Here is a 24,646-nt window from a genome sequence, read left to right as displayed (position 1 = left end):
CTTGGCCTTTATGTGCTAATGGTAAACTGATAAAAGAAACATTCTGTGAAGTGCAGTTCTGTGAAATTCAGGAAGTCGGAATGTCACCATGTGTTTTATATCCTTCCTCTCGGAACAGCTACGCTTCTGATGTTACCTCTGGTTTGAGTGATGGAAACGAGGGTCTTTCGGAGAGAGGCGGGAAAGGTCAGAACAAACGCACCGGAACCAAGCTGCTCAGGAAGAGGGCTCGCTCACGGCTACGCATCACTGGGGTGACTCATCTGTCAATTAGCTAGCCTTGGTTAACTGACCATACGTGGTTCCTAACCTTATAGTATGCTAATACTGAGTCGGAAAACGTGTCTTAACTCAAAAAATGGATAACTGCTTTCAAAATCAATTGCCTTTTTGTGATATACTCACAGATAAATGCTCTCGAATCATTCCCTACCTGTGTCTTTCTTCATGCAGCTGTCAGATAAAGTGGACCGGGTTGTAGAGTGTCAACTACAGACCCATAACAGCAAGATGGTGACATTTAAATTCGATCTGGATGGAGACAACCCAGATGACATTGCTGCAGTAATGGTGAGCTAGCAACACTCTCAAAAAAAAAAAGAAAAGATTTTTTTTTTTAATGAAATAAAATATTTAATTAAATAAAAATATCTAAAATAAAATGAAATGAAAATATACAAAATTAAATATAAATATGTAAAAAATATGAAATGTAATGAAATAAAAAGTCTAAAATTACATGACATTAAAATAGAATAGAAAATAAATAGAAAAAATAAAATAAATATACAATAAAATATCAAATAAAATAATTATATAAAGAGTAATTGTAAATAATAATAAAAAAAATCTGTAAATAATTATACAATTTCCAAATAGTCTGTTTTGAAGGAAGAAGTTAAACGTTACAATTGCCCCCAGTCTCCACTATACTCCACTAAATATCTGTAAACTGAAAGTTATGGAGGTCAAAGAGGACACAAGGACAGAGATAAGGCGACACTCCTTGTGAGAACTGCATTATAGCATGAGAAGTGTTGATGCTTCAGCTTCTGTGTTTGCACAAACTCTGTAACCTCAAACCTACAGTGGAAAATCTATGCACCATTTCTCTCATCTGTTCATCTAAAACATTTTGTACTGTAGCATCTTCAGTTACCAGTGGAAAACCAGTTCTTATGTGTCCATTGTGACTTGTCAGCTATTTTTGACATTTTTAGCCTACAGGAGAAAAGCTGGTTTGTGACCCATCGCATTCTCAGTTAGTGCTAAAAATCACTGGAATATGTATTTCTAGTTTTTGTGTCGCTGCTATAATGTTTTTCTACGGAGACATGCACCATGTGGACTTGTAGGACTGATGTGACCCTTCTGTGTGTTTTTCAGTCGCACAATTGGCAGCATGTTTTTAAGATGCTATAGCAAAAGTTTTCAACTTTTTTCAGTATTGACATGAGGCTCAAAAAATGTATGTAAAATGGAATCTAGGGTGAGTGTGTTTTTAGTAGAGATACTGAGAATAACTTTTGTTAGCTGCTTTCTTTGGCTTCTTTGTGTTAGCTCTGACTAAAAGTTGTTTTGATCAGCCTGTCCTTGGCCTTGAGACTGGATTTAGGAGTCTTAAATATAGGCGGTAGTGTTTCCCTTCGCTACATTATGAGTACATGTCTTTGTTCACTGCACTGAATCACTGCTCAATATTGAATTCCAGTAGCTTTGAAGGAGAACTTTGAACTCATCAAGAAAGTCTGCTCAAAAGAGCACACAAGAGAACGTCTCGGTTACGTATGGTAACCCTCGTTCCCTGAAGGAGGGAACGGAGACGTCACGTCGTGACCGACGAATTGGGATATCGCTTCGATAGACCAATCTACTTCGAGTGTAAACTAAACGAGCCAATGCACGGGAGCGCAGACCACCCTGTCGGTTGATGTACGCAACGGTCGCCGTGTTGTCATGTACGTGGACCAGTACGTGCTTGCCTCGTAAGCGCCCTTTGAGACTTATCGAAGCGATATCCCAATTCGTCGGTCACGACGTGACTCGTAGTGACCGACTGAAAGGGAACTCAAAATTACGTCAACCCAGTTAACTGATCTGTCTCTTTGCACCCCTTTTAGGTACATAATGAGTTTATTCTACCTGGGGAGAGAGAGGGATTCATCCACCGCATGAGGGACATCATCCGTCGGGCAGAGGCCCTGATGAGGAGAGAACCTTTGGAACCACTCAGTCCCAGAGACACTGCTCGTCTGCCTTGTCTGAGCGGAGTCGGCTCACTGTCTGCCTCACAGGTTTGTATTCACTCTTTTCAACATTTTATAAGAATTTTAGATTTTTTTATATTATATTATTTATTTGCTGTATATAGTTATATATTTACATATTTAACCACACTTCTGGTAGATGCTGAACTGCATTTCGTTGCTGAGTACCTGTACTGTGCAATTACAATAAAGCTGTATCTACCTATCCATTTAAATGAGCTTTTATTTCTGTGTGTGTCTGGCGAGGGTTTGGAATTCAGTTGTTTACTGTGGGATTTTATATGTTGTGGTTCAGAAATCCAATCTTCTGATGTCATCATCAGATGTCAGAGACAACAATTAACGAACACAGCGTGTTCCTTACAGTGATTGTAATAAGAGAACTTAGTCATCAGTGTTGAACAGTCATTAATAAGAAAGTCCTCTGCTACAGTGTGATTGTACACTTTATTTGTGCCTGTGTGACAATCTTCTTATCTATTCTCACACGTGGTCACTTTACTAGACGGTGACGTTAATGCCAGCGTGTGCTCTGTTTTTCCCCACAGCCCAATCTCTACACGCAGGGCCTCGCTCGCACACACTCCTCCTCCTCGTTGCCAGGTAACAAACACACACACACAGAACACATAAACACTTGTGCACACAAACACTGATCATATAAAGTATGTGTAAAGTCTTTGCAGCAGATAATAATTACAAATAAATGCTCAATGCCCCCTCCTCCATACGGGTTTGAAACGACATGAGGGTGAGTAATTAATGACATAATTTTCATTTTTGGGTGAACTAACCCTTTAATAAAGGGACTAAATAATGTCTTAATGAAAATCTAAAAATGCAGAAAGCTTTATGTAATGTAAAGAAAATGTAATTTGCTCAATATAAAAATAAAAGTGCACATCATGATATGAACCTGTGGTGTATGTCCTTCAGATTATGCTGCTGCCAGTATAGGGCCAGTGACCCGGGGTTCCTCACCTACACTGAGCGCCGACTTTTACGTTGATCCCGATGCCATTCCGCCCGTCCGGCCCCTGCGTTCACAATCCTTCCACACTACAGGTACACACAATAAACCACTTTCTTTTTCCGTGAATTTATGTATTGCTTTTTACAATACATATTATTCCTAAGCAGCTCTACCTAAAATGACAACACATTGAGAATTTGTATTGTGAACGGCCATAAATCATAAAAACTTGATCATGCTGAAATCTAATTTATGTGAGGATGAGGGTCAAATTTACATCCAAATGATATTAATCTACTTGCAACTGAATGAACCCAAAACCATATCTTTAAACTTGTTACATCATGTAGATTCAGTCAGATTTACTGAATAGAAAGGGGTTTTGTGCCTATTATAGCATGTAAAGCCCAGCAGATGTCTTTTTCTTCAAACAATGGGTCATTATTGCTCCATTGTTTTATGTTATTCAATAAAATTGTATTTTAAAATATTGTGTTGATAAACAACTTCATAGTCCATTTTCAATGTGTTTTCTGCTTTTGCAGAACCCCAGGTGTCTCAAAATACATTAGTCTGTCAATCGCTGTATTAACCAATCACATTTACATAAAATGTTTAGATTTCTAACACGAAGAAAATTCAGATGATTTACATTTTCATATCACCAAAAAGCTTCCACTATCTGAACCAATCATCTTTGGTCTCTCCAGGTAATGAGCGCCATGTTCTATCACACAGATAATGGGTACAGTCCGGACCTCTTGGTGGACGTTCAGTGTTCGGGGCGTCATAATGAACATTCTCTCTGTCTCGCTCTTTCATCTTGTTTCTTTCACTCGTGTCATTGTTACCGAGAGCACTTTTCCATGCCTATTTCTCTCTCTGCACACCATTAGCTGTGAGGCTACTGGCAACAAACTCGATATCTTGTGTATCCCACTCTGCAATTGGCTTTCTAAACACTCATCCCCATGGAGACCAAGCTTTGACGCCAGTGTCATTGTTGACGTATCTCAGGATATGCTTTTGACACCTGCTGCTTCAAAATGAACTTTCATTACCTGAGAGAACAAACCACACATATTACACAGCCTGTAAAAGCTCTATTTCAAGATTACCAGTTTTTTATTTTCTTGAAAGATACATATGGTGACAAATCATTGCTCCAATGTGTCTGCACAGGAAGTAGAGGACTGGCACAGGGAGTTTGATAAATGCTCCAGTGTGGTTAGCTCCTCAGGAGTGAGATCACATCCTGATTTGTGGCTTTATTTTTACGCCACAGTGATGTCTATGGAGCCTTTTCAGAAGTCAAGAAAAGCATTGACAGGTCAAAGTACGTCAGAGAGTCCTATTTTAATAAAGTAATTGTTAGTTGAACATTGAAAATGATCACATAGATGGTGACAAAGCAACCAAAAGTTTTCCACGAGAGTTGCTGATTTGAGCAAGTAACCACATATCCAATGATTTTATTCACAGTGACTTACAGCTCATTTACTCGAGGGACAATCCCTATGGAACAACGTGGAATTTAGGGCATAAAGTGTGACAGGTCATGGCTTGTTTTTTGTAGGACTCGAACCCACAACTGCTTTCTGTTCATAAGTTTTAGCCACAGTGCCACACCACTTCTTACAATAGCATCAATGGTGGCAGTGACTGTTGACGACATGACTACTGTAAGTTTAGTAGGAATGCCTACTAGCGATGAACACTACAACAACTTGGCAGCTGAGATTGTTTGAACTACTGCTATGTAAATGTGTATTGAGATAAGCTAGTGCTTCACTCTTTCTTCCTATTTCTGCATCCTTCAGGTTCCTCCCAGACCTATCAGTCTACGCTCAACTACCCGCAGTACTCCCACCCTGAACTTCTGCCACATCTCCTGCCAAATCAGATGTCTGCCATGCCCCCTCAGCTCCCCAAACCACCTTATGTTCAAAACACCCACTTTGCCTACCCCTACCAAATGGATCACGCCTCCCTCAAGAGCCCCCTCAACCCAAGTCCACTCACCCGTGTCCCCAGCAACCCAAACTTCTATTCCTCCTCTTCGTCCTCTTCTGTTGTTTCACCGGTTCAGCAGTCCATCGAGATGCCGCCTCAAGCTGAAACCAACACTCTGCCACTTTCAGTTGCCCCTCCACCTGGTCCGCAAGCTGCAGGCATGTGGCCGCCACATTCCCAGCAGCCCTTTATTTCGCTGGCCAATGTTCTTTCTCTGGCTATGAACTTTGCACAGTCCTTTATACCCCCTGGATCCATCCCTCAAGGTTTCCACCCGCAAATGACCCCTCAACCAGGGTATGGCCCTATGTATCCAGCTCAGCATACGAGTATGAGCAACGCTGATGCTCCATACCACCAGGGGGCAACGAGTGGCCAGTATATGGATATGTACCAATATCCTGATGCTTATATGCAGATTCCGGCACCAGTTCCTGAACCTCAAGAACAAGGCCAAACAGCATCTCCACCAGTAGTCCCTCTTAGAGAGCAGAGAACAGGCACGGCCCCTGAGATTAAACAGCCCATAAACCCAAACCCCACAAACCCAAGCTCTTCTCCAGGGTCCAGAAGTAGCCCACTGGCAGGGAGCCAGTCTAACCTCATTGGGCAGCTCAGAGAGCGGGCAGACAGTTCAGCATCAAGCTCCTGCACCCCATCCAGCACAAGCTCACCAGCATCCTCCACATCCCCCAGCCCGCAAAACACTGTAAGTGTTCGAAATACAACACACACAAAACAACTTTTAACTAAAAGTGGTAATTCAGGGAAAAATGGAAATTCTGGGGAAATTGTTATTTACACTCATTTCGAACATGGCGAACCCGTATAAGTTTTTTTTTTCTTCCATGAAACACAACATAATCTTTTGGCTGCTCACGAATATACAAACTTATTACTTATTATTATTAGACTTATTACGATGTGTCATCGATTTTTTAAAAGTTTAAATCAATGAATAACAATTTTGATTTCAAAATTTCTCACAAAATCGCATTACAGTTGGAATATGTAAGTTTAGGCTATTTTTTGAGTATTTTATAAACATTTCTCCATTTGTGTTCCACTCAATAAAGTAAGTCTTTCAAGTTCGGAATGACACGAGGGTGATTAAACAATGACAAAAGTTTCATTTTTGGGGTGTCTGTCACTTTACTGTCACTTTAAAAACTTCTAAGGCCAAACTTGTTCTTCTAATGATATGTACTATATAAACAAAGGCATGCATCACCACAAGAACTTCTTTTAAGTGTTTCTGTCAATATAAATATGAGGGTATACTATGAAGTGGAGCATTGCTCTCAGACATCTTTGTGAGCATACTTAGACAAACCTGTTCTGAGCATGTACAGTATTTGACGTAGGTGTTGTCTGTTATTACATGTCTTAAAGCACCTGTAGAAGGACGTCTGGGGTTGATACTTTTGTTTTTCAACTTATTTTAGGTGTCCTCACCCATCCCAAGGTCCTCCCCCACTCTGTCCATGTCTCTGGCAGTGTCTGAAACGAATACCATCGCAGCCAAATCTAGACTCTCACCTATATCTGAAGGTGAGTTGCACTCTTTCCATCTGTCACACCCATAAATAGTACACACCCTATATTCCTTGTACACAAAGACACATAAGTACATGAAGGCCATACAACCAGGCAAGAATAAAAATATTTACATGCACATGCACGTCCATTATTTCATGTGCAGACACAAACACAAATGCTATTCTTTTGAGCTTTCTGTTTACCAAAGAATCCTGCAAAAAATGTATCACAGCTTTTCAACATTGTTAAAACAAAAATGTTACCTGAGCACCAAATCAATACATTAGAAAGATTTCTGAAGAATCATGTGACACAATGAAGACTGGAGTAATGGCTGCTGAAAATTCAGCTTTGCCATCACAGGAATGAATTACATTTTAAAATATATTCAAATAGAAAACAGTTTAAGATGTAACAATATTTCAAAATAGCACTGTTTTTATTGTATTTTTGATCAAATACATGCAGCCTTGATAAGCATAAGAGACTTATTTCAAAAAAATTTAAAAAAAAAAGACCCGCAACTTCGAATGATAGTGTAATCTAAAGGTAAACAGTATTTTTGCTGTCTTGCTGAAAATAAACATGCCCTGTTCCACCAGCAGATTATCATCTGGTTGTGATAGAATGATAATTGTAAAAGTCATAATGTTGATTTTGTTGCAATATTCTGCTCAGGTTTATTTCTATGTAGTGGCCAACTCAAACTCAGTGCCTATAATGTCAATTTGTCTAGCCAAGGGCTAAAATGAAAATACACAGCTGCCATCTATTGACTGTAAGAGCTCATTGCATAATAAGCACATTGTACAGTTAGTTTTTCAGTTAGTTTTACCACTCACATTTTGTTTAGAGAATGTAAAAACCTGTTTTTTTTTTTATTGTTTTGCTGTTATGTTCACTGTCCACATTGTGATAGGAAAAAAAATCCCTTGTCTCCTTGTCCACAGAGAAAAAGTCTATTGTCACAGTGGGACGGTTCAAAGTCAGTCAAAGCAAGGAAATCCCCACTCCAACTCCCAGCCTAACGCCAACTCCCACCCCTACAGCTACACCCACATCCATACTGACCCAAACATGCCCTATAACAGATCCTCAAGCCACGCCCCCTGCACACAACAGCCAATCAGACAGCAGCACAGACATACAGGCGGAATCAGAAAGCAGTCACAGCTCTCTGAATGAGTCCCCACCACTTATCAAACCACTTAGTGTGGCTTTGTGCCACTCAGACAGCGCCCCCTTGTGGACTGGAGGAACTAAAACACTGGACAGAGAAGTAGAACCAGACAAGGGACGTGGAGGTGAAGAAGGGGAGGAGGAGGTGGAGGAGGAGACAGAAAGGAGGAGGAGGAGAATAAGTGTAAGTTTGCTGGAAAGTTCAGCCGGGAGTCCTCAGTTCAATCTAAATCAGTCGTGGATGAGTTACACACGCAGTACCTCATACGCTAGCAGCGACGAGACAGAGAGTGAAGACGAGGGAATGTATGAGGAGCTACAGGAACTCAGAGAGAGGTGAGCCTGTAGTATGTTTTGTGGGTTGCTTGTGGTACATTCCTGCAAATCCCTGTACATTCTATAAAGTGCTTTATCAAATTCTAGCAGTGTGCCAGCATAAAGTCAAACCTGTTAAGCAGCTACTGTAACTCTTATAGTTTAGACCCAAACCATCAGTGTCCATTATAGATTTAATCCTAAACGTTTTTTGACCTAACATGTCCGAACATGTTCAGTGCTGTGAAAAGTTTTCAATTACGCTGTCTTCAGTGTGGAAAGATCTGATGACGGTGCAAAAAAAAATACAAAAGAAAAATCAGAATAGCACTTTCACAGACTAGCTATATACTATGATATATTGCTGAATGAGATCTACTAGGTTATCATTAACCTAAATCTAAATTAGTAAAACAATAATAATTATATTCCTGGACTGATTAATCAATTGTGTATTATCTAAGTGTGTTCTCATTATTTACTGATTAAGTGCCACCTGAAGTTTTAAAGGGGTCATATGATGCTGCTAAAAAGAACATTATCCCCTCCGGGAATCGTGCCCCCAGCGGCCATGTTGTCCAGCCGCCAACGTCGTCTGTCTAAAAGTGGAGGGCACCCAAGCTCTCGCCGAAATAGCCTGCAGAGACTGGACTTACTGCCCCCTACAGGTACCATAGGTGAGGTTACAAAGATTTTACTGCTTAAAAAAATATTTCAACTTGGAAATGCGTTCACAACCTATGTTGTACTGAAACGGGATAAAACAAGAAAAAATATGTCTAGGTAGGAACTTAATTGTATCTATTTGGAATTGATTGGATCACCCCTAGAGGACGCAGTTCGAAGTTCCCATGAAAGGGAACTGGGTGATACATGTCGAAATTAAGTCTAGTTATTGACGAGGTTGAAACATAAGAGGTCTTGAGAATGTCATCTGCATTTAAAGTTTCATTTGAATAAATATTATCGGTGCCGTATTAGTTATGTGATTATAAATTATATTTTTAAATTTTTTTGCAATGGTATTAGCATCAGCAAATATTAGACTATTTATTGGCCGACATTTTTTTTTTATTATTTCTACCTATTTTAAGATTGATTTCACTTAAAGGGATAGCAATATATATTATGTATGGCCCTTTAAGAACACTCAGTGTTTAAGAGTTGCTGTGTGCATTTAATGATCTGTGTGCAACTTTTATTAATGTTACTTTGTAATGTACCTTTTTACAACAAAGTAATGTAGATTTATAATAACGGCCATTCATCGGTTATAGATTTCTGCTTAAATGGCAGTAACTCATATATATGTGTTAATGTTATTTCCACAAACACACTTTCAGGTATCATGTGCAAGAACTCAGTGAGCGGCAGCAGCAGTGGGTCACAGGAAAAGGCCAGTAAAGGAGTGACCTTTGCCTCTGATTTTCCAAGAATTGTGAGTGATACCTTCTGTTTGCTTTTATTGATTACTACTTTTCTGTACATTCTTAACTTGTTTTGGTTTGTTCTTTACCCCCTGCTAATGGAATACACAAGAGAGGAATGTTACATGCACTGACCTTCCTTTTTATCTTTCCGACAGTGATTTCTTTTTCTAAGGAGCCCTTTGGCCTTTGTCCTGCTCTCCTTGTGGACTGAAGTGACACCATTGCTTCCTCATGCAACTGCTGATGTGTGTGAGCACATGTTTGTGATGTCAGGAAAGGAGTGTGTGTTCTTCACAGACTGTGATGTGAATATTTTTAACCAGTATACCTCTGCTCAGTATTCTAAGGATGGTTTACCTAGTGAGCTTTCTGAAGAGACAGGGCACTTGGAAGCACAGACTTTATATATGAAACTTGTTTAGAGATGTGATGCAGTTGATCTCATTCTCAGCACAGATTTATGGAGAAATGCCCACTCATTTGCAGCTATAGCACCCCTAGTGGTTGAATGTATAAATTGCAAAAGTTCTTTCACTTAGTCCGTGTGGCTGCTCTCTATAATGTTGTCAATTCTAGATCAGCTGCTCAGTACATTTTTATTCCAACTCTCAGGCAGTCATAAATGCCTGAACGAATCGGTACTGAAAAGACTTGTACTGACTAAGTCCTTGTAAAGACTTAGGCCTCATTGTAGGTTTGCTTTTAAATAAAACAGTATCATGTACATAATTGACAAATTGTAAAGCACATTACGGCACATATATGACTTTGTTGTTGCAGTGTTTTGCACTCTCAATAATTGCACACAATATTTTTTTTAAACTCCCATAATTCGCAGTATTGACATTTGATTTTATTTCTTTTTCACGATACAGATCTCTGATGCCTCAAAATGTGTCTAAAATTAATGTAGATGTTGTGAGTATCCAAAAACAATGCAGAATGCAAGGCTTTATTGATATTTAGATCTTTTAATATTTAAATGCGATTAATAAGCATATTTAAATGCACTTGTCAATCAATTCTCATTTAGATGTTACGCTAATGTGACTGAATAAATGAATTTCTGGAGGTAACAATCTAACCAAAGTATCTAAAACCACATTTTAGAGAACAAATAGTAGACAATTGTTCAAATAAATCTGCCTTCAGTTCAGTAAATGTCCATACTGCCATTTTTTTTCTAAATTGTAATTATACATTTAGTTGTAATTTTAGTAGGTTCTGATTAAGAATTTAGTTCCTCCCAATGTTAAAACAGCATACGGTGTGATTTTGCTTTATTTAATGGTTTTTCAGCTTATGGCTGCTTAATGTTTCCTATATTTGAAACTCTTTTGTCTTAATGCTTTTCCTTTTGTTATTCGTATCTTAGTTAATAGAGTGTGAAATGAAGATGTTGACTCGTGTTTTCTTAATTAAAAGAAGAAAAACAAGCAAACAACTAACACACTGCACTTTTCTTCAAGGCATTTGCCAGTAGATGCCACAGATCTGTATATAAGGACAGTAGTGAATTGTGACGTGTGGAGTCTCAGTTTATATGCCTCGACCTATGCAGCGATGTTACGTATATATGAATATGTGAAGACAAACATAAACATATTGACAACTGAGAAACTGTGAAGTTTGAACAATTGTTGCCTTAAAAGTGTCTGCGTTTGATTTGACAACAGGTGTGTTCTACTGCACAGCACGAGAAGATTTATATATAGATATAGATATATTTAGATAAAGAGAAAAGCTGTATTATATTATGCGGAAAAAAAAGTTGTACTGCCATGCAGATTGTGACTTTTTTTTTTTTTTTTTTTACACAATTTACTCTTGATTCCTGGATGAAACATGATTGTTGTAAATGTACAAATAAATAATGATTCACAAACAACCAAATGTTTCCTTAGATTAAAACTGTATGAACATGTGCACTGGGATCCAAAGGCCTGAGACCACACATTTTTTTTTGCTTTTCCCCCCCAATTTAATAACATATTTTTCAAAACATATTTAAATTATGTCAAATTGTCTTTGAAGGAATACCTCACTTTGCCACAAATTTGCTTATTAGATTAGTGACCGAATCTTAAAGGAACCATTCACCCGAAAATGAAAATTGGCTGAAAATTTACTTACCTTCCAGCCATCCAAAATGTACAGATGAGTTTATTTCTTCATCAAAACAGATTTGGAGAAATTTAGCGTTACATCGCTTGCTCAACAATGGATCCTTGGCAGTGAATGGGTGCCGTCAGAATGAGAGTCCAAACAGCGGATAAAACATTGTGAAGTGAAAAGCTGTGTAAGAAACAAATCCATCATTAAGAAGTTTTTAAACTGTTGCTTCTTGCCAAAATACCAGTCCATAATCTATAATAATGTTTCCTTCAGTGAAAAAGTCCATCCCCTGTTGTCCTTTCACATCAAAATCCATATGTTTAGAACTGTTCTGGAATTTTCGCTTATAAACAGTGTTTGTTCTGTGCATATTTCTCTCCTGATTCAGACAAGATGACTTTTTCAGTGGAGAAAGCTATGGATAGAGGACTCATGTTTTAGCTGGAAGAAACGTTTCAAAGTTAAAATGTCCATTCGTGTGCATTACTTGTGGATTATAGTGATGTTTTTATCAGCTGTTTGGTCTCTCATTCTGACGGCACCCATTCACTGCAGAGGATCCACTGGTGAACAAGTGATGTAATACTGAATTTCTCCAAATCTGTTCTGATAAAGAAACAAACTCATCTACATCTTGGACGGCCTGAAGGTGTGTGTGGTGAACTATTCATTTAAATATCATTACTTTTATATCATACTGTAACTTTTCAAATGTAAAAAATCTAAAAACCTAATTTCCGAGTTTAAAAGGGAACTGTTTATTTGCATCCAGCTGTTTTTACCCCCCTTTTCTTTTTTTTATTCAATCCACAAGAATGTTGTTTCTTGGAGGCGCCAGAGGCATTTTAAAGTGTTTAAAATAACATTTTGTTAAAGCTGATGTTAAAGAAATATGTCACCTAAAAATAAAAATTGGCTGAAATGTCCTCACCCTCAGGCCGTCCAAGATTTTGATGAGTTTATTTTTTCATCAGAACAGATTTGGAGAAATGTAGCATTACATCACTTGCTCACCAACGTATCCTCTGCAGTGAATGGGTACCGTCAGAATGAGAGTCCAAACTGCTGATAAAAACATCACAGTAACCCATAAATATTCCACAGACTCCAGTCCATCAGTAATGTCTTGTAAGTTCCTTCAGTGAAAAAGTCACTGTTGTCCTTTTACATCAAAATACAATGACATATTTGTTTAGAACTGTTTAGGACTGTTTTTGCTTGTGCTTGATCTGTGCATATTTCTCTCCTGATTCAGACAAGATGACTTTTTCAGTGGAGAAAGCTATGGATAGAGGACTCATGTTTTAGCTGGAAGAAACGTTTCAAAGTTAAAATGTCCATTCGTGTGCATTACTTGTGGATTATAGTGATGTTTTTATCAGCTGTTTGGTCTCTCATTCTGACGGCACCCATTCACTGCAGAGGATCCACTGGTGAACAAGTGATGTAATACTGAATTTCTTCAAATCTGTTCTGATAAAGAAACAAACTCATCTACATCTTGGACGGCCTGAAGGTGTGTGTGGTGAACTATTCATTTAAATATCATTACTTTTATATCATACTGTAACTTTTCAAATGTAAAAAATCTAAAAACCTAATTTCCGAGTTTAAAAGGGAACTGTTTATTTGCATCCAGCTGTTTTTACCCACCTTTTTTTTTTTTTTATTCAATCCACAAGAATGTTCTGCTTGGCGTTGAGCAGCTGTTATTTATAACTGCATGCATTCCCCAGATAGATCTCAGCCTCACCATCCAAAATCATCATCTGTACTGACCCTTCTCCTATTGTAGGACAAGGAGAGCAACATTTTTACTACCTATTGTTCCTAAACTAGGTTGAATCAGGTCTTCACCACATTGTGTAGCTTGTAGGTATTTATGCTGCAAGACAGCCAAAGAGCAATTAACCAAAAACCAGCTCCATCCAAAAACAACATCAGAGACTCGGTTGCCTGTAGATTGTTCCCTCTTTGTTTAATGATCCAGTTTGACAGTAGTGTGGTGGGATGTTTGCCATTAAATCATGTAATGGCTTGAATATGTCCTTGTTTGGAAATGAGCCTTCTTGTTGGTCTGTTTATGGTTTCAAACAGTGGTAATAGTCAAAAGCACAGCCATAATGAAGAAAAGTTAATAGAATTTCTATTTATTCAGCAGAAGGGAATGACTGGGGATAATGAACTCATGCCTTAGTGTATTGTTGCATCAGTATAGAAATATGGGTTGTAAAAAACATCTGTGAAGAACAAAACTATATAACAAATCTGTTCTGATAAAGAAACAAACTCATCTACATCTTGGACGGCCTGAAGGTGTGTGTGGTGAACTATTCATTTAAATATCATTACTTTTATATCATACTGTAACTTTTCAAATGTAAAAAATCTAAAAACCTAATTTCCGAGTTTAAAAGGGAACTGTTTATTTGCATCCAGCTGTTTTTACCCCCCTTTTTTTTTTTTTATTCAATCCACAAGAATGTTCTGCTTGGCGTTGAGCAGCTGTTATTTATAACTGCATGCATTCCCCAGATAGATCTCAGCCTCACCATCCAAAATCATCATCTGTACTGACCCTTCTCCTATTGTAGGACAAGGAGAGCAACATTTTTACTACCTATTGTTCCTAAACTAGGTTGAATCAGGTCTTCACCACATTGTGTAGCTTGTACGTATTTATGCTGCAAGACAGCCAAAGAGCAATTTACCAAAAACCAGCTCCATCCATAAACAACATCAGGGACTCGGTTGCCTGTAGATTGTTCCCTCTTTGTTTAATGATCCAGTTTGACAGTAGTGTGGTGGGATGTTTGCCATTAAATCATGTAATGGCTTGAATATGTCCTTGTTTGGAAATGAGCCTTCTTGTTGGTCTGTTTATGGTTTCAAACAGTGGTAATAGTCAAAAGCACAGCCATAATGAAGAAAAGTTAATAGAATTTCTATTTATTCAGCAGAAGGGAATGACTGGGGATAATGAAGAAATGCCTTAGTGTATTGTTGCATCAATATAGAAATATGGGTTCAACATCTGTAAAGAACAGAACTGTATAATGTGAGCAATGGTTTGCTTTCACCTCACGGCCACTAGAGGTCAGTAAAGACTCTCTTTCCATCTTTAGTTTGCTCATAGGGCAGACGTATCAGTCACTGCATTTCAATTGGCATAAAATAGTATGTGAGATTAGAATAGGTGTGATTTTTTTGAACGTTTTTGAGATATATATGCAGTCTGTTGTATTGCTTTCACTTAAAGGTAGATGACCTTATAGTGTTAAACGAAATTAGGCATCCATTCTGACTAAATATAAACTTTTTAGCTGTACTAAAGTGGTGAGAAATCCAAGGTTGAAGTTTTAAAACTTTAAAAACTCTTAAAAAAAAAAAACTTTTTGTTAATTGAAATACAGTTAAAATTAAATATAAATATAAATATTAGATGAAAAATGTAAACTAAACAAAAATTAAAAATGTTGCCTTGGCAATTTCAACTAAGTTGAAGTACTAAAATTAATTCAAATAAAATACATATTTTAAAATAATTATTTAAAATATTTAAAAAAAACAAAAACTAATAATACAATCATACAATAAAAATTAAAATCAAAAATATCTTTCCAAGAAATTTAGAAGACAAAAAAAAAAAACTCCAGACAACATGAGCTGTGGCAAATGATAAGTGATCTTATAGGAGCTTTATACAACTTTTTCAGCAGATGCCATTGAAAACATGGTAAGCCTATCCCTCACAGCCGACTTCATACCTGTCTTGGTGCTGCTCTGAATAAATAATTAATTTAGCAATATGCTAATGAAAGCATATGAAACGATATGTGTGAAGGATGTTTGTGAATTCACCACAATTTTATGATGTAGTAGAATGCTCTAACTTACTCCAAAGTATAGACTTTCATCAAGTCCATACTTGTAGTGCATATTATAGTATGCGTATTGGGAAGCAGCCAATGTCATGGCTGACTTAAATAATTATACAGTTGAACATAACAATCCTAATGCTGTTACAAATCATTTGCAAACATTTAGAACGGCCAATGTGGTGTACCTAAGGTGAAAAATAGGCATCAATCTATTTTTACTACCTTTTAATATACTGAACAGCTCTGTAGCATTATTTTATGTTATCTTAAAGCATATTGATTATACATTAAAAAGGTTTTTCTTCCATCTGCTCTATACATTTGTCACTAATATAAAATTAATTAAGTCGGTTTGGGGCAAAACAGCACCATTTGTCACAATGAGACTGCCAGCTACAATACTGTCTGGGAATACTGTGGGTTAATCCAGACTCTGTGTTTCACAGCGTTCTCCTCCACAACATCTCCAATCTGACAATCTGCCACCCTTAAAAGACACATGTGGCCCCATTCTCTCCTTCATTGACTCCATGTGGTCACCATGGTAACCCAGCAGTGGCATTTTCTAGCACTGCCACGGGGGGAATTCCTTTTCTTTTTTTTTGGCACGGAATCTCTTCAGGGGGGCTCGCCTGATTCTGTCCTTAGCAACCAGTAGTTAAGCCGCCTTGTTGCCATGCGATGTGCGCCATGCAAGAACCTTTCCTAATCGCCTCCACAGACACTTTCAGATATGCACAGCTTTTTTTTATGGAATTCACAGAGAGTATTGTGTTAAAGGCCAGTATGACCCACTGATGGTTGGTGGCACTAACCTCACACCTCCAGCAGGTGACCTGCACTGCTGCTTTTCCCTGTGTGTGTTTGTTATGTGTATATATATGTGTATATATATATATATGTGTGTGTATGTGTATATATGTGTATATATATGTGTGTGCTCTATCATTTTTTTTTTTTCGAAGTTGTCAATTAAACAACAATTATTGGAATACATTTTATGAGGAAATACCATTTCAGTGTTTCTAGTTCCAAATTTCATGTTTAATTCAGTGTGTTTACCATTCTCTCCTTCATTGACTCCATGTGGTCACCATGGTAACCCAGCAGTGGCATTTTCTAGCACTGCCACGGGGGGAATTCCTTTTCTTTTTTTTTGGCACGGAATCTCTTCAGGGGGGCTCGCCTGATTCTGTCCTTAGCAACCAGTAGTTAAGCCGCCTTGTTGCCATGCGATGTGCGCCATGCAAGAACCTTTCCTAATCGCCTCCACAGACACTTTCAGATATGCACAGCTTTTTTTTATGGAATTCACAGAGAGTATTGTGTTAAAGGCCAGTATGACCCACTGATGGTTGGTGGCACTAACCTCACACCTCCAGCAGGTGACCTGCACTGCTGCTTTTCCCTGTGTGTGTTTGTCTATAGATAGTGTAGTAATAGCAGTATGTAAATTGTATATAAATTGTAAATGATATATATATAAATTCTACTATATTTATATGTACTATGAGTTTGTATATGTGATATATAGATTTGCATATATACTACACTATACTATGAATATATATATATATATATATATATGTATTTAGGTATGTGTGTGTGTGTGTGTGTGCGTGTGTGTGTACTGTATATGCATTGAATATTTATTTGCATATGTGTAAGTAAATTTACTATATTTGCTAATGCTATTTTGGTATATAAACTCTCATTCTCTCTCTCTCTCTCACACACTTTATTTTCTGTATGTATATTTGTAGAATATATTCTGCTTCTATATATGCTATATACTGTATGCATTTGTATATCTATATGCATACAGTTATGGTCATAAGTTTACATACCCCTTGCAGAATCTGCAAAATATTAATAATAAATAATAAAAATATGCATCATAAAAATAGTTTTTTTTTTTATGTAGTTCTTCCCTGAATTTACACCAATCATCTTATTTATATATTTTTAATTGTTAACATTTTTGCAGAAACTGCAAGGGGTAGGTTAACTTATTGTGAGAATGGTATGTTTGCTAGCATCTATGTTCAAACGAATCAATCATCAATATCTGACAATATGATTAAAAAAAAGATACAGTGCACATCTCTCTCTTAACATACACCAAGGAGACAAAGAATTGCTAGCTGCTAGAACGCAATAACGCTCAGTAATAGCCGTCTCCCACATTGTATTGATCACTGGTGCTCACTGTCGGGAGTCACACAGGCCTCTGTAAGCAGATGTGGCAGATCCAGAAAAAGCGATTAAGGAGGAGTCAATGGCACAGTGTAATCGCAGCACATTGCTGCAAGGCCGTCGGTTGCAACACTGCCTGGAGCGGACAGTAAGCCTCCTATCTCTGGCACCCACAAAGAACGGAGAGTGACATTTCTCAGCTTCCCCATCTTCCTCTTCTTCTCCCCCCCTGCCTTTCATGTCCCAGAATCCCCTCATCACATCACCTTCACTGATTACCAGGAGAGCCAGAGGAATCCTGGAGACCGAGGCAGATGTAAGGACACACTAGAAGAACATGAAGGCTGTTTGTTGTCTTGCATTATGGATAGTTAGTGTTTTGTGTTTTGTGTTTTGTGTAGTGTTTTGTGTTTTGACATGTTGAATGTTTGTCCCAAACGCATTTACTAAATCTAAATTCAAAGCAGCCTAATTACATTTGTAATCCAAAACTCTCGACTTGCATAATCCCATGAGACTGAACCAGCTTCTGTTTTGGCACCAAAAAGTGGAACCAATTTCCCTTTTCTTCCTTTTAGGGTTAGACACCACAGGTGAATACACTCTCAGAAAAAAATGGTACAAAGCTGTCACTGGGGCTGCACCCTAAGCTACAAAAGCTACACTGAAAAAAAAAATGTTTTAGAAGCAATTTTCACTCAGAAAATGTAACAATTAATTACAAAGAAACAAGTAGCACAATGAATGAAACGTGACGTGAAGTAGAAAGACTGAAATAGTATTTTCATTTTAATAGCATTAAAAATGCTCCAATAATCTTTTTTAATCTTTACCCATATATGGTACACATCATTATATTAGTACCTTTTGAAAGGGTACTGCTCCAGTTTTGTACCATCTTTTCTGAGTGTGTGGAGTAAAATTTTAAAGGGGTCATATGATGCTGCTAAAAAGAACATTATTTTGTGTATTTGGTGTAATGAAATGTGTTTATGCGGTTTAAAGTAAAAAAAACACATTATTTTCCACATACTGTACATTATGTACATGCTGAATATCTCTTTGGTTTTGAGACTTTAGTCTTTGCAACTTCAGGGATCTTATCTATGCACAATCAGCTTGTAACACTCCAAAGAGAAAGGAAAACTTGAAATCGCATCATATGACCCCTTTAACTAATAGATATCGCTATATTTCCCAAGTTAAAATTTTTTATTTATTACATGTATTACAAGTTTTCTGAAATGTTATGTTTAAAGATACAAATGATGCCTTATCTTATTAAAAATGCATTCATTTGCATATTTGCATTTCATGTTGTTGACATGTCAGAGTTAAAGTTTTTTACAGAAGGGATTTTTCTCTTTTTAACACTCCATAAATCTGACAATACTGTTAACAGTCAGAAATTTTACCATGTTTTTAGGAAAAACTAAATGGTATATAAATCAGGCGTGAAGATGTTAAAACAATTTTTATTTCAGCATCATTGACATGCTGTTACTGTTTTTTTTACTATTTTGAATTAGATGTTATTTTTATATTTTCCTAATTACTTAAAATTAATTTTGTTGTGTTTATATATATATATATATAGTTTTTATTGAGTTTTAGTTTTTAGTTTATTTTTTAATCATTTTCCTACTTAAACTAAACAAAACATGAGAAATAACCCTGATATGAACAAACCTTTCTGTAAAAACCTTCAAAATGTATATAGGAATAAAACCGTTAAGTATGGTGTATGCATAAGTGCTAAAGTGAAGATTTCTGGCTCAGTGAATGAGAAAAAAACTAATTTTGAGGGAACGGCAATTAAAGATATACAATTGCAACTGAAATCTGCAAGTGCAAATAGATAAATATAATAAAATAAACACTTAAATGTGCATTTTGGATGTTTTCTTTCCACTATTTTGAAATGTTATGGAAGCAAAATAGCCAAAATCTCAAAACTGACCAATGCATAAAAAACTATGATTTTGCCTGTAGTGTCTTGCCATAAAACGGTTTGTCCTAAAAGTAAATTTAGGGTCAGATTAATAGATAGACACCCAGTGAGATTACACTCAAGGGTGGAGGAGGTAGCATGCAACATTCAGCCTTGCGTAAAGAAAATTCAATTTAGATTATTGCACCGGTCTGCTTTTGCCACCCGTGGGACTAAGGAGCTCGAAAATCACAGACCTTTGTGAGTTTAATGAGGAGTTTTGGTCGACTGCAACATATAATCTCAATGTTGATGAAAAGCACAAATGTGGCGACACGCCCTGAGTTTGTTTGTTCGTTTAATTGTACGAAAGCAGCTCACCACAGGCCCGGGCAGCTCTGTTGTGGAGCCTGAACATGGGAGATCTCATTTTGATGTGGCCTTGAGGATTTATTGATAAGCAATTGCTTGTGGAGGCTTATGAATAGCTGTCTCATTCGTCAAGCGTGCATCCAGCAGAGCCAGCCATTTGATTGGAGCTCAGTGATCTCATAAAGCCTGATTTCTATAAATGGGAAATGGTTTGTCGGTTACCTAATATCTACCTCTGCAGACGCTGATGGAACTGTTGTCTTCAAGACGTTGGCGGATAGTTTTGGCTGAGCGGATGGGGCCTCCTGGGAGTTTTGAGTTTCATTTGCAAAATCTGGACAGTCTAATCATGGAGGTAATACAGTGTGAAGCAGAGGCTGGTTTCACGTTCTCTGAATCTGCCATAAAAGCAATTTAGCAGCGTTTATAGAATGCGCCCGAGTAGAGAAATGATTGCACTGTTCTTAGCACACTTTGTCCTCTAATGTCTGGAGATGCTTTTATGGCAACAAGAGGATTTTCCCAGCAGTTTAGTTACACATTTGCCACCTATCAGATTCGCAATTTTCACTGTATACTCTCTTGCCCTTTGATTCATAATCCATTGGCAAAAACGGCGTCCGGAGAGAGACTGACTGAAACTCGAAACTCACTGTGAGACTCAATATGAAAGGAGTAAAGATCATTTTAAAGAACGTTGTATCTCTATCAGCACATTTTACATTGCATTTACATTTTACTTACAATTATAGTTTGGTTTAATAGCTATAGCAACCACAAACACTTAAGGACAGATGGTAACATTTCCTTATTATACCCAATAAAACATTTGAATCTGTGGCACTTAAACTATTACGCGAACAAGCCTCCAAGACATCTGTCTTAATCAAGGAGTTTAATGCTCTTTTTATGTCCAGATGGCTTGGCTTTTAAGCTACTATTTTAAATTAAATGGTAATTTATTGATGCTTGTGAAGACAACCATCACTATTATTGTTGCTCATACTTACGGTTAAGGATTTGAACCAACTGTAATTCTAAGTATTAAACAATGGTGAACAATTTGCACTGTTTTTGCTACGCACATGAATTATACCTCAAGTCTTGTGGCTTGTTGAGGAAAGAAGTGGTATTACTCTGCTAACCAACTGTACTTGTGTTTTTTGCTTGACATAAATGGGTAAAACAACTATTCTGTACTTATATTTAAGGCAGGACTGGTTAAGAATAAACCAATGTTATAAAATGTATTTATTTATTTAGAATAAATAAGTACAATATAGTGTTTTGAATTTATGAAAAAGGTCAAAACATAGAAGACAGATAAATAAATAAAATGCAGGTTGCAGTTTGAGGAGAAAAGTCAAAAATAAACAGTAAAACATTTGGGAATGAGCTATTTCGACATGGGCCAATAAAAAAACACCATAGAACACCTAGCAACGCCCTAGCAACCCATAGCAATACAGTTAAAACCACTCACAACCCACCTATTACTATCTAAAACATAACTGCTTTAAATCTACAGTAGTCCAAGTCCATGTCACGTCTGAGGTGGTCAAAATGAGGAAATCGGATCGGAAACATTCTGTTTTCTGCATTAAATTTGCTTCCATTTAGTAGCCATTTCAGCATGTGCAATGTCTCAGAGATTCTGCCAGCAAACCCATCCAGTTGACATATCAATCAGAGCAGTTAGAGTTTTACTCAATTAAGTGTTGGCACTAAGCAACTGGAAATCGAATCTATTTCGCATTAGGCTGTTTCTTTGTTAATGCTTTGTCCAGTGCATCCGACAGGCCTCGTCTCACCGTGCCAGAGCCATCTAAAATGTGTATTCTTCCAAGCGAGCTAGATGTGTGCAGTAGGTCTAATTTCCATCTTTAATCTGAATCACATCAGTGAGAATCAGATTATGATTCTTACAGTTCTTAAAGCATGTGCTATGCTCTTTGTCAGTTATTTTTGATGTAGATCATGAAATATTGTCTACATAAGAATTTTCACTTTTGTGAGTCACAGTGATGTTTGAGGGAAAACAGTGTTCCAAGAACTGTAGAAGCTTGGCTTTTTCATGTGGGTTCATTGTGTTCTAGGGATACAGAATTTCTTAAAAAGGTATAAGGTCGTTGCATATTCACAAAATCCATATACGGCCTTACTGTATGCCCTCAGAGGCAGCACTGTACTGAGGAAAAAAAGTTTACTGCATTCTTTCTCTAGTGTTTTATCCTTTGATCAAGATAATTACCAGATTACAGAACATTAGCCTGTTCTCATTCAGTCAGTCTGAACATGTTTTACAATTAAAAAAAAATGTACACAAAGATTTTTTTATTTCCATTTACAACTGTCAGTGCTTAGATATTCAGAAAGTGTTGTAAATTATAGGCTAGTCTAAAATCTATTAATACCTTTTTCATCCTTAAATGTTAAGTGTCAGATATCAACTGGAAAACATAATGATGTACAGTAATGATGTATCAGAAGGGTTTTGATGCCCATAGGCGAGTTTGAGCAACAGAAGATTAGATAAGATAAACAAAAACAAAACAGACTAGACAACACATTTGATGTAGACCCGCCCCCATCCTGAATATGCCAGTTTCTTTTTCTTAAGGGTTAGGGTTAGGTTGATTTTAGATCAATGAATTCAATTATTATTTGATGAACGTAAACAAACAAACAAATAAATACAGTTTAAGAAAAATGCACATTTTTTTATATTTTTTATATTTTACATTTCTTATTATTTATATAATTTAGAGATTCAATAAAGGAAAAAAGCGGTAGAAAAATATTGAAACATGGTGTAAAAGTCAGCATTTATCTATAATTAATTATTCGGCATCATCATAGGTTTAATCCAAAGCGCAGCGTGTGGAGAACGGGAGGCAGACGTATTCCCCGCCTCCTCATGAATAATGAACGATAACTCCGCCCTCCACGCGCTGAAGCTGTTGCAGAGCACCCGTATGCGCACGGCGTCTTCATATGATAGCAGAACCGCGTCGCTACAGTTGAAAGATACACTGGTTATTCCCCGTTTGCGGCTGCACTCTTGATTTATGGTGATCTTCTGATCACAAATCCTTTACATTTGCTACGTGCTGACTGGTATGCACGAAAATCAGGAGTTACTGTTTGATAGGAAAGGAAAACCGAAGGACGAAGCGTTTACACTTGGCGAAGGTGTTGTTCATCTCCAGCGCTTCCCACTCTACGAACACCAGCGCAAAAGAGCAGCAGATCCTCATCCACACGACTGCATAGGAACATAAGGGGTAGGTCCGATCTCCAAATGACAATATAATATAACATTGACGTGAAATGGGCGACGGTTACATGTCGTTTCCGAGCGGCGTTCATCTTATTTGATTAACCAATGAACCATCCTGTTTATTTCCAACGTTATGAGTAAAAGCGGACTGCTGGTTAGACAGACTTTCAGCTCCAGTGTCTCTCCTTTGAAATGCTTGCATGGATCTTATTTGGCAACAGTGTTGCGCGTGCACTGTATGGCACAGACGCATGGCAGGTTTGGTGCGTTTATCAATTCGTTGAATCATTTATTTATTGTTTTAAAATATTGATTGTATTGTGTGTGTGTGTATGCATGTATGTATGTACACACACACATAGATAGGTAGATAGATATAGATATACATACATATTTATTGTATAGTGTATATACATACAAATTTACATATTATTCCAAGGCATTTATACAAATTCAGATGGGTCCATTATTGTCATAACAGCGTGTAAAAAAATCATTGGGGTTTCCAGTTCTTCTGGTTCCTGTTAATATTTGTTTAAATATCCTAATATTATGTAGTGGCTTGGTAAGCCTTGATTTGTTATTATTCTTGGGAATTTTTTTTTTTTTTTTTTTTTAATCTCATTGGACTTTGGAGTGGGAAACCCTCCTTATGTGCAGCCCATCATTATTGCATACATTTATTGCGTATGCATGCAGAATCCATGCGGCGAATAGAACAGCACCATTTCTTCTGCATCAGCATTGAATGGGGCACAATGTGGGAATTCAGTTCACAACTGTGTATTGATGTTCTTGGCCTTGGCATCTTTAGATCACTGATTGCCTTTCATGCAGCATTACTACCATCCTAATGTTAAGGAGACTTTGCCAGGTGTGGCGCCACACTTTTGAGCTTGAGTGCCAAATAATTTACCTAAACTTATCATTGGCCCATAAGCACATCCTGATGATGGCTCTTCTAGCCGTAACTGGTTGATTGTGGTTTTTAACATAATGACTTATTCCAAGGCTTTTAATTTCATACCTCATGTGAGTGTCGTTTATGTCTTCATAGACTGTTATCCCTTCTTCAGAGAGATTTTGCATTGATGCATAATCCAAAATGATCCCTACACTTTGGAAAAAAATAGGTGTGGTAAGGGTCATACACACG

The 24,646-nt window shown here is 37.3% G+C and overlaps 1 protein-coding gene and 1 long non-coding RNA gene across 2 annotated transcripts in view; both read left to right on the top strand.

Moving 5' to 3' along the window:
* LOC107754305 (serine/threonine-protein kinase WNK4-like) overlaps positions 1 to 8,391 on the top strand; it is a 62,218-nt gene extending 53,827 nt beyond the window's left edge. Inside the window, exons 13-20 of the mRNA XM_016570700.1 lie at positions 119 to 254; positions 454 to 570; positions 2,121 to 2,294; positions 2,816 to 2,870; positions 3,204 to 3,332; positions 5,061 to 5,962; positions 6,699 to 6,804; positions 7,743 to 8,391. Coding sequence (XP_016426186.1) covers positions 119 to 254; positions 454 to 570; positions 2,121 to 2,294; positions 2,816 to 2,870; positions 3,204 to 3,332; positions 5,061 to 5,962; positions 6,699 to 6,804; positions 7,743 to 8,311 — 2,188 coding nt within the window. The 3' untranslated portion in view covers positions 8,312 to 8,391. The remainder of the gene's footprint in view (positions 1 to 118; positions 255 to 453; positions 571 to 2,120; positions 2,295 to 2,815; positions 2,871 to 3,203; positions 3,333 to 5,060; positions 5,963 to 6,698; positions 6,805 to 7,742) is intronic.
* A 463-nt stretch (positions 8,392 to 8,854) lies between these two features.
* On the top strand, positions 8,855 to 11,693 carry LOC107754297 (uncharacterized). Its single transcript, XR_001641568.1, has 3 exons — positions 8,855 to 8,963; positions 9,630 to 9,724; positions 9,872 to 11,693. It is a non-coding gene; the product is annotated as an uncharacterized LOC107754297 (long non-coding RNA).
* The last annotated feature ends 12,953 nt before the right edge of the window (positions 11,694 to 24,646 follow it).

Source organism: Sinocyclocheilus rhinocerous, unplaced genomic scaffold (genome assembly GCF_001515625.1).
Source record: "Sinocyclocheilus rhinocerous isolate Xijiao unplaced genomic scaffold, SAMN03320098_v1.1 scaffold832, whole genome shotgun sequence".
Lineage (NCBI taxonomy): Eukaryota > Metazoa > Chordata > Actinopteri > Cypriniformes > Cyprinidae > Sinocyclocheilus > Sinocyclocheilus rhinocerous.
Note: the sequence above shows the minus strand (reverse complement) of the source record. Positions and strands in the feature narration are given on the sequence as shown.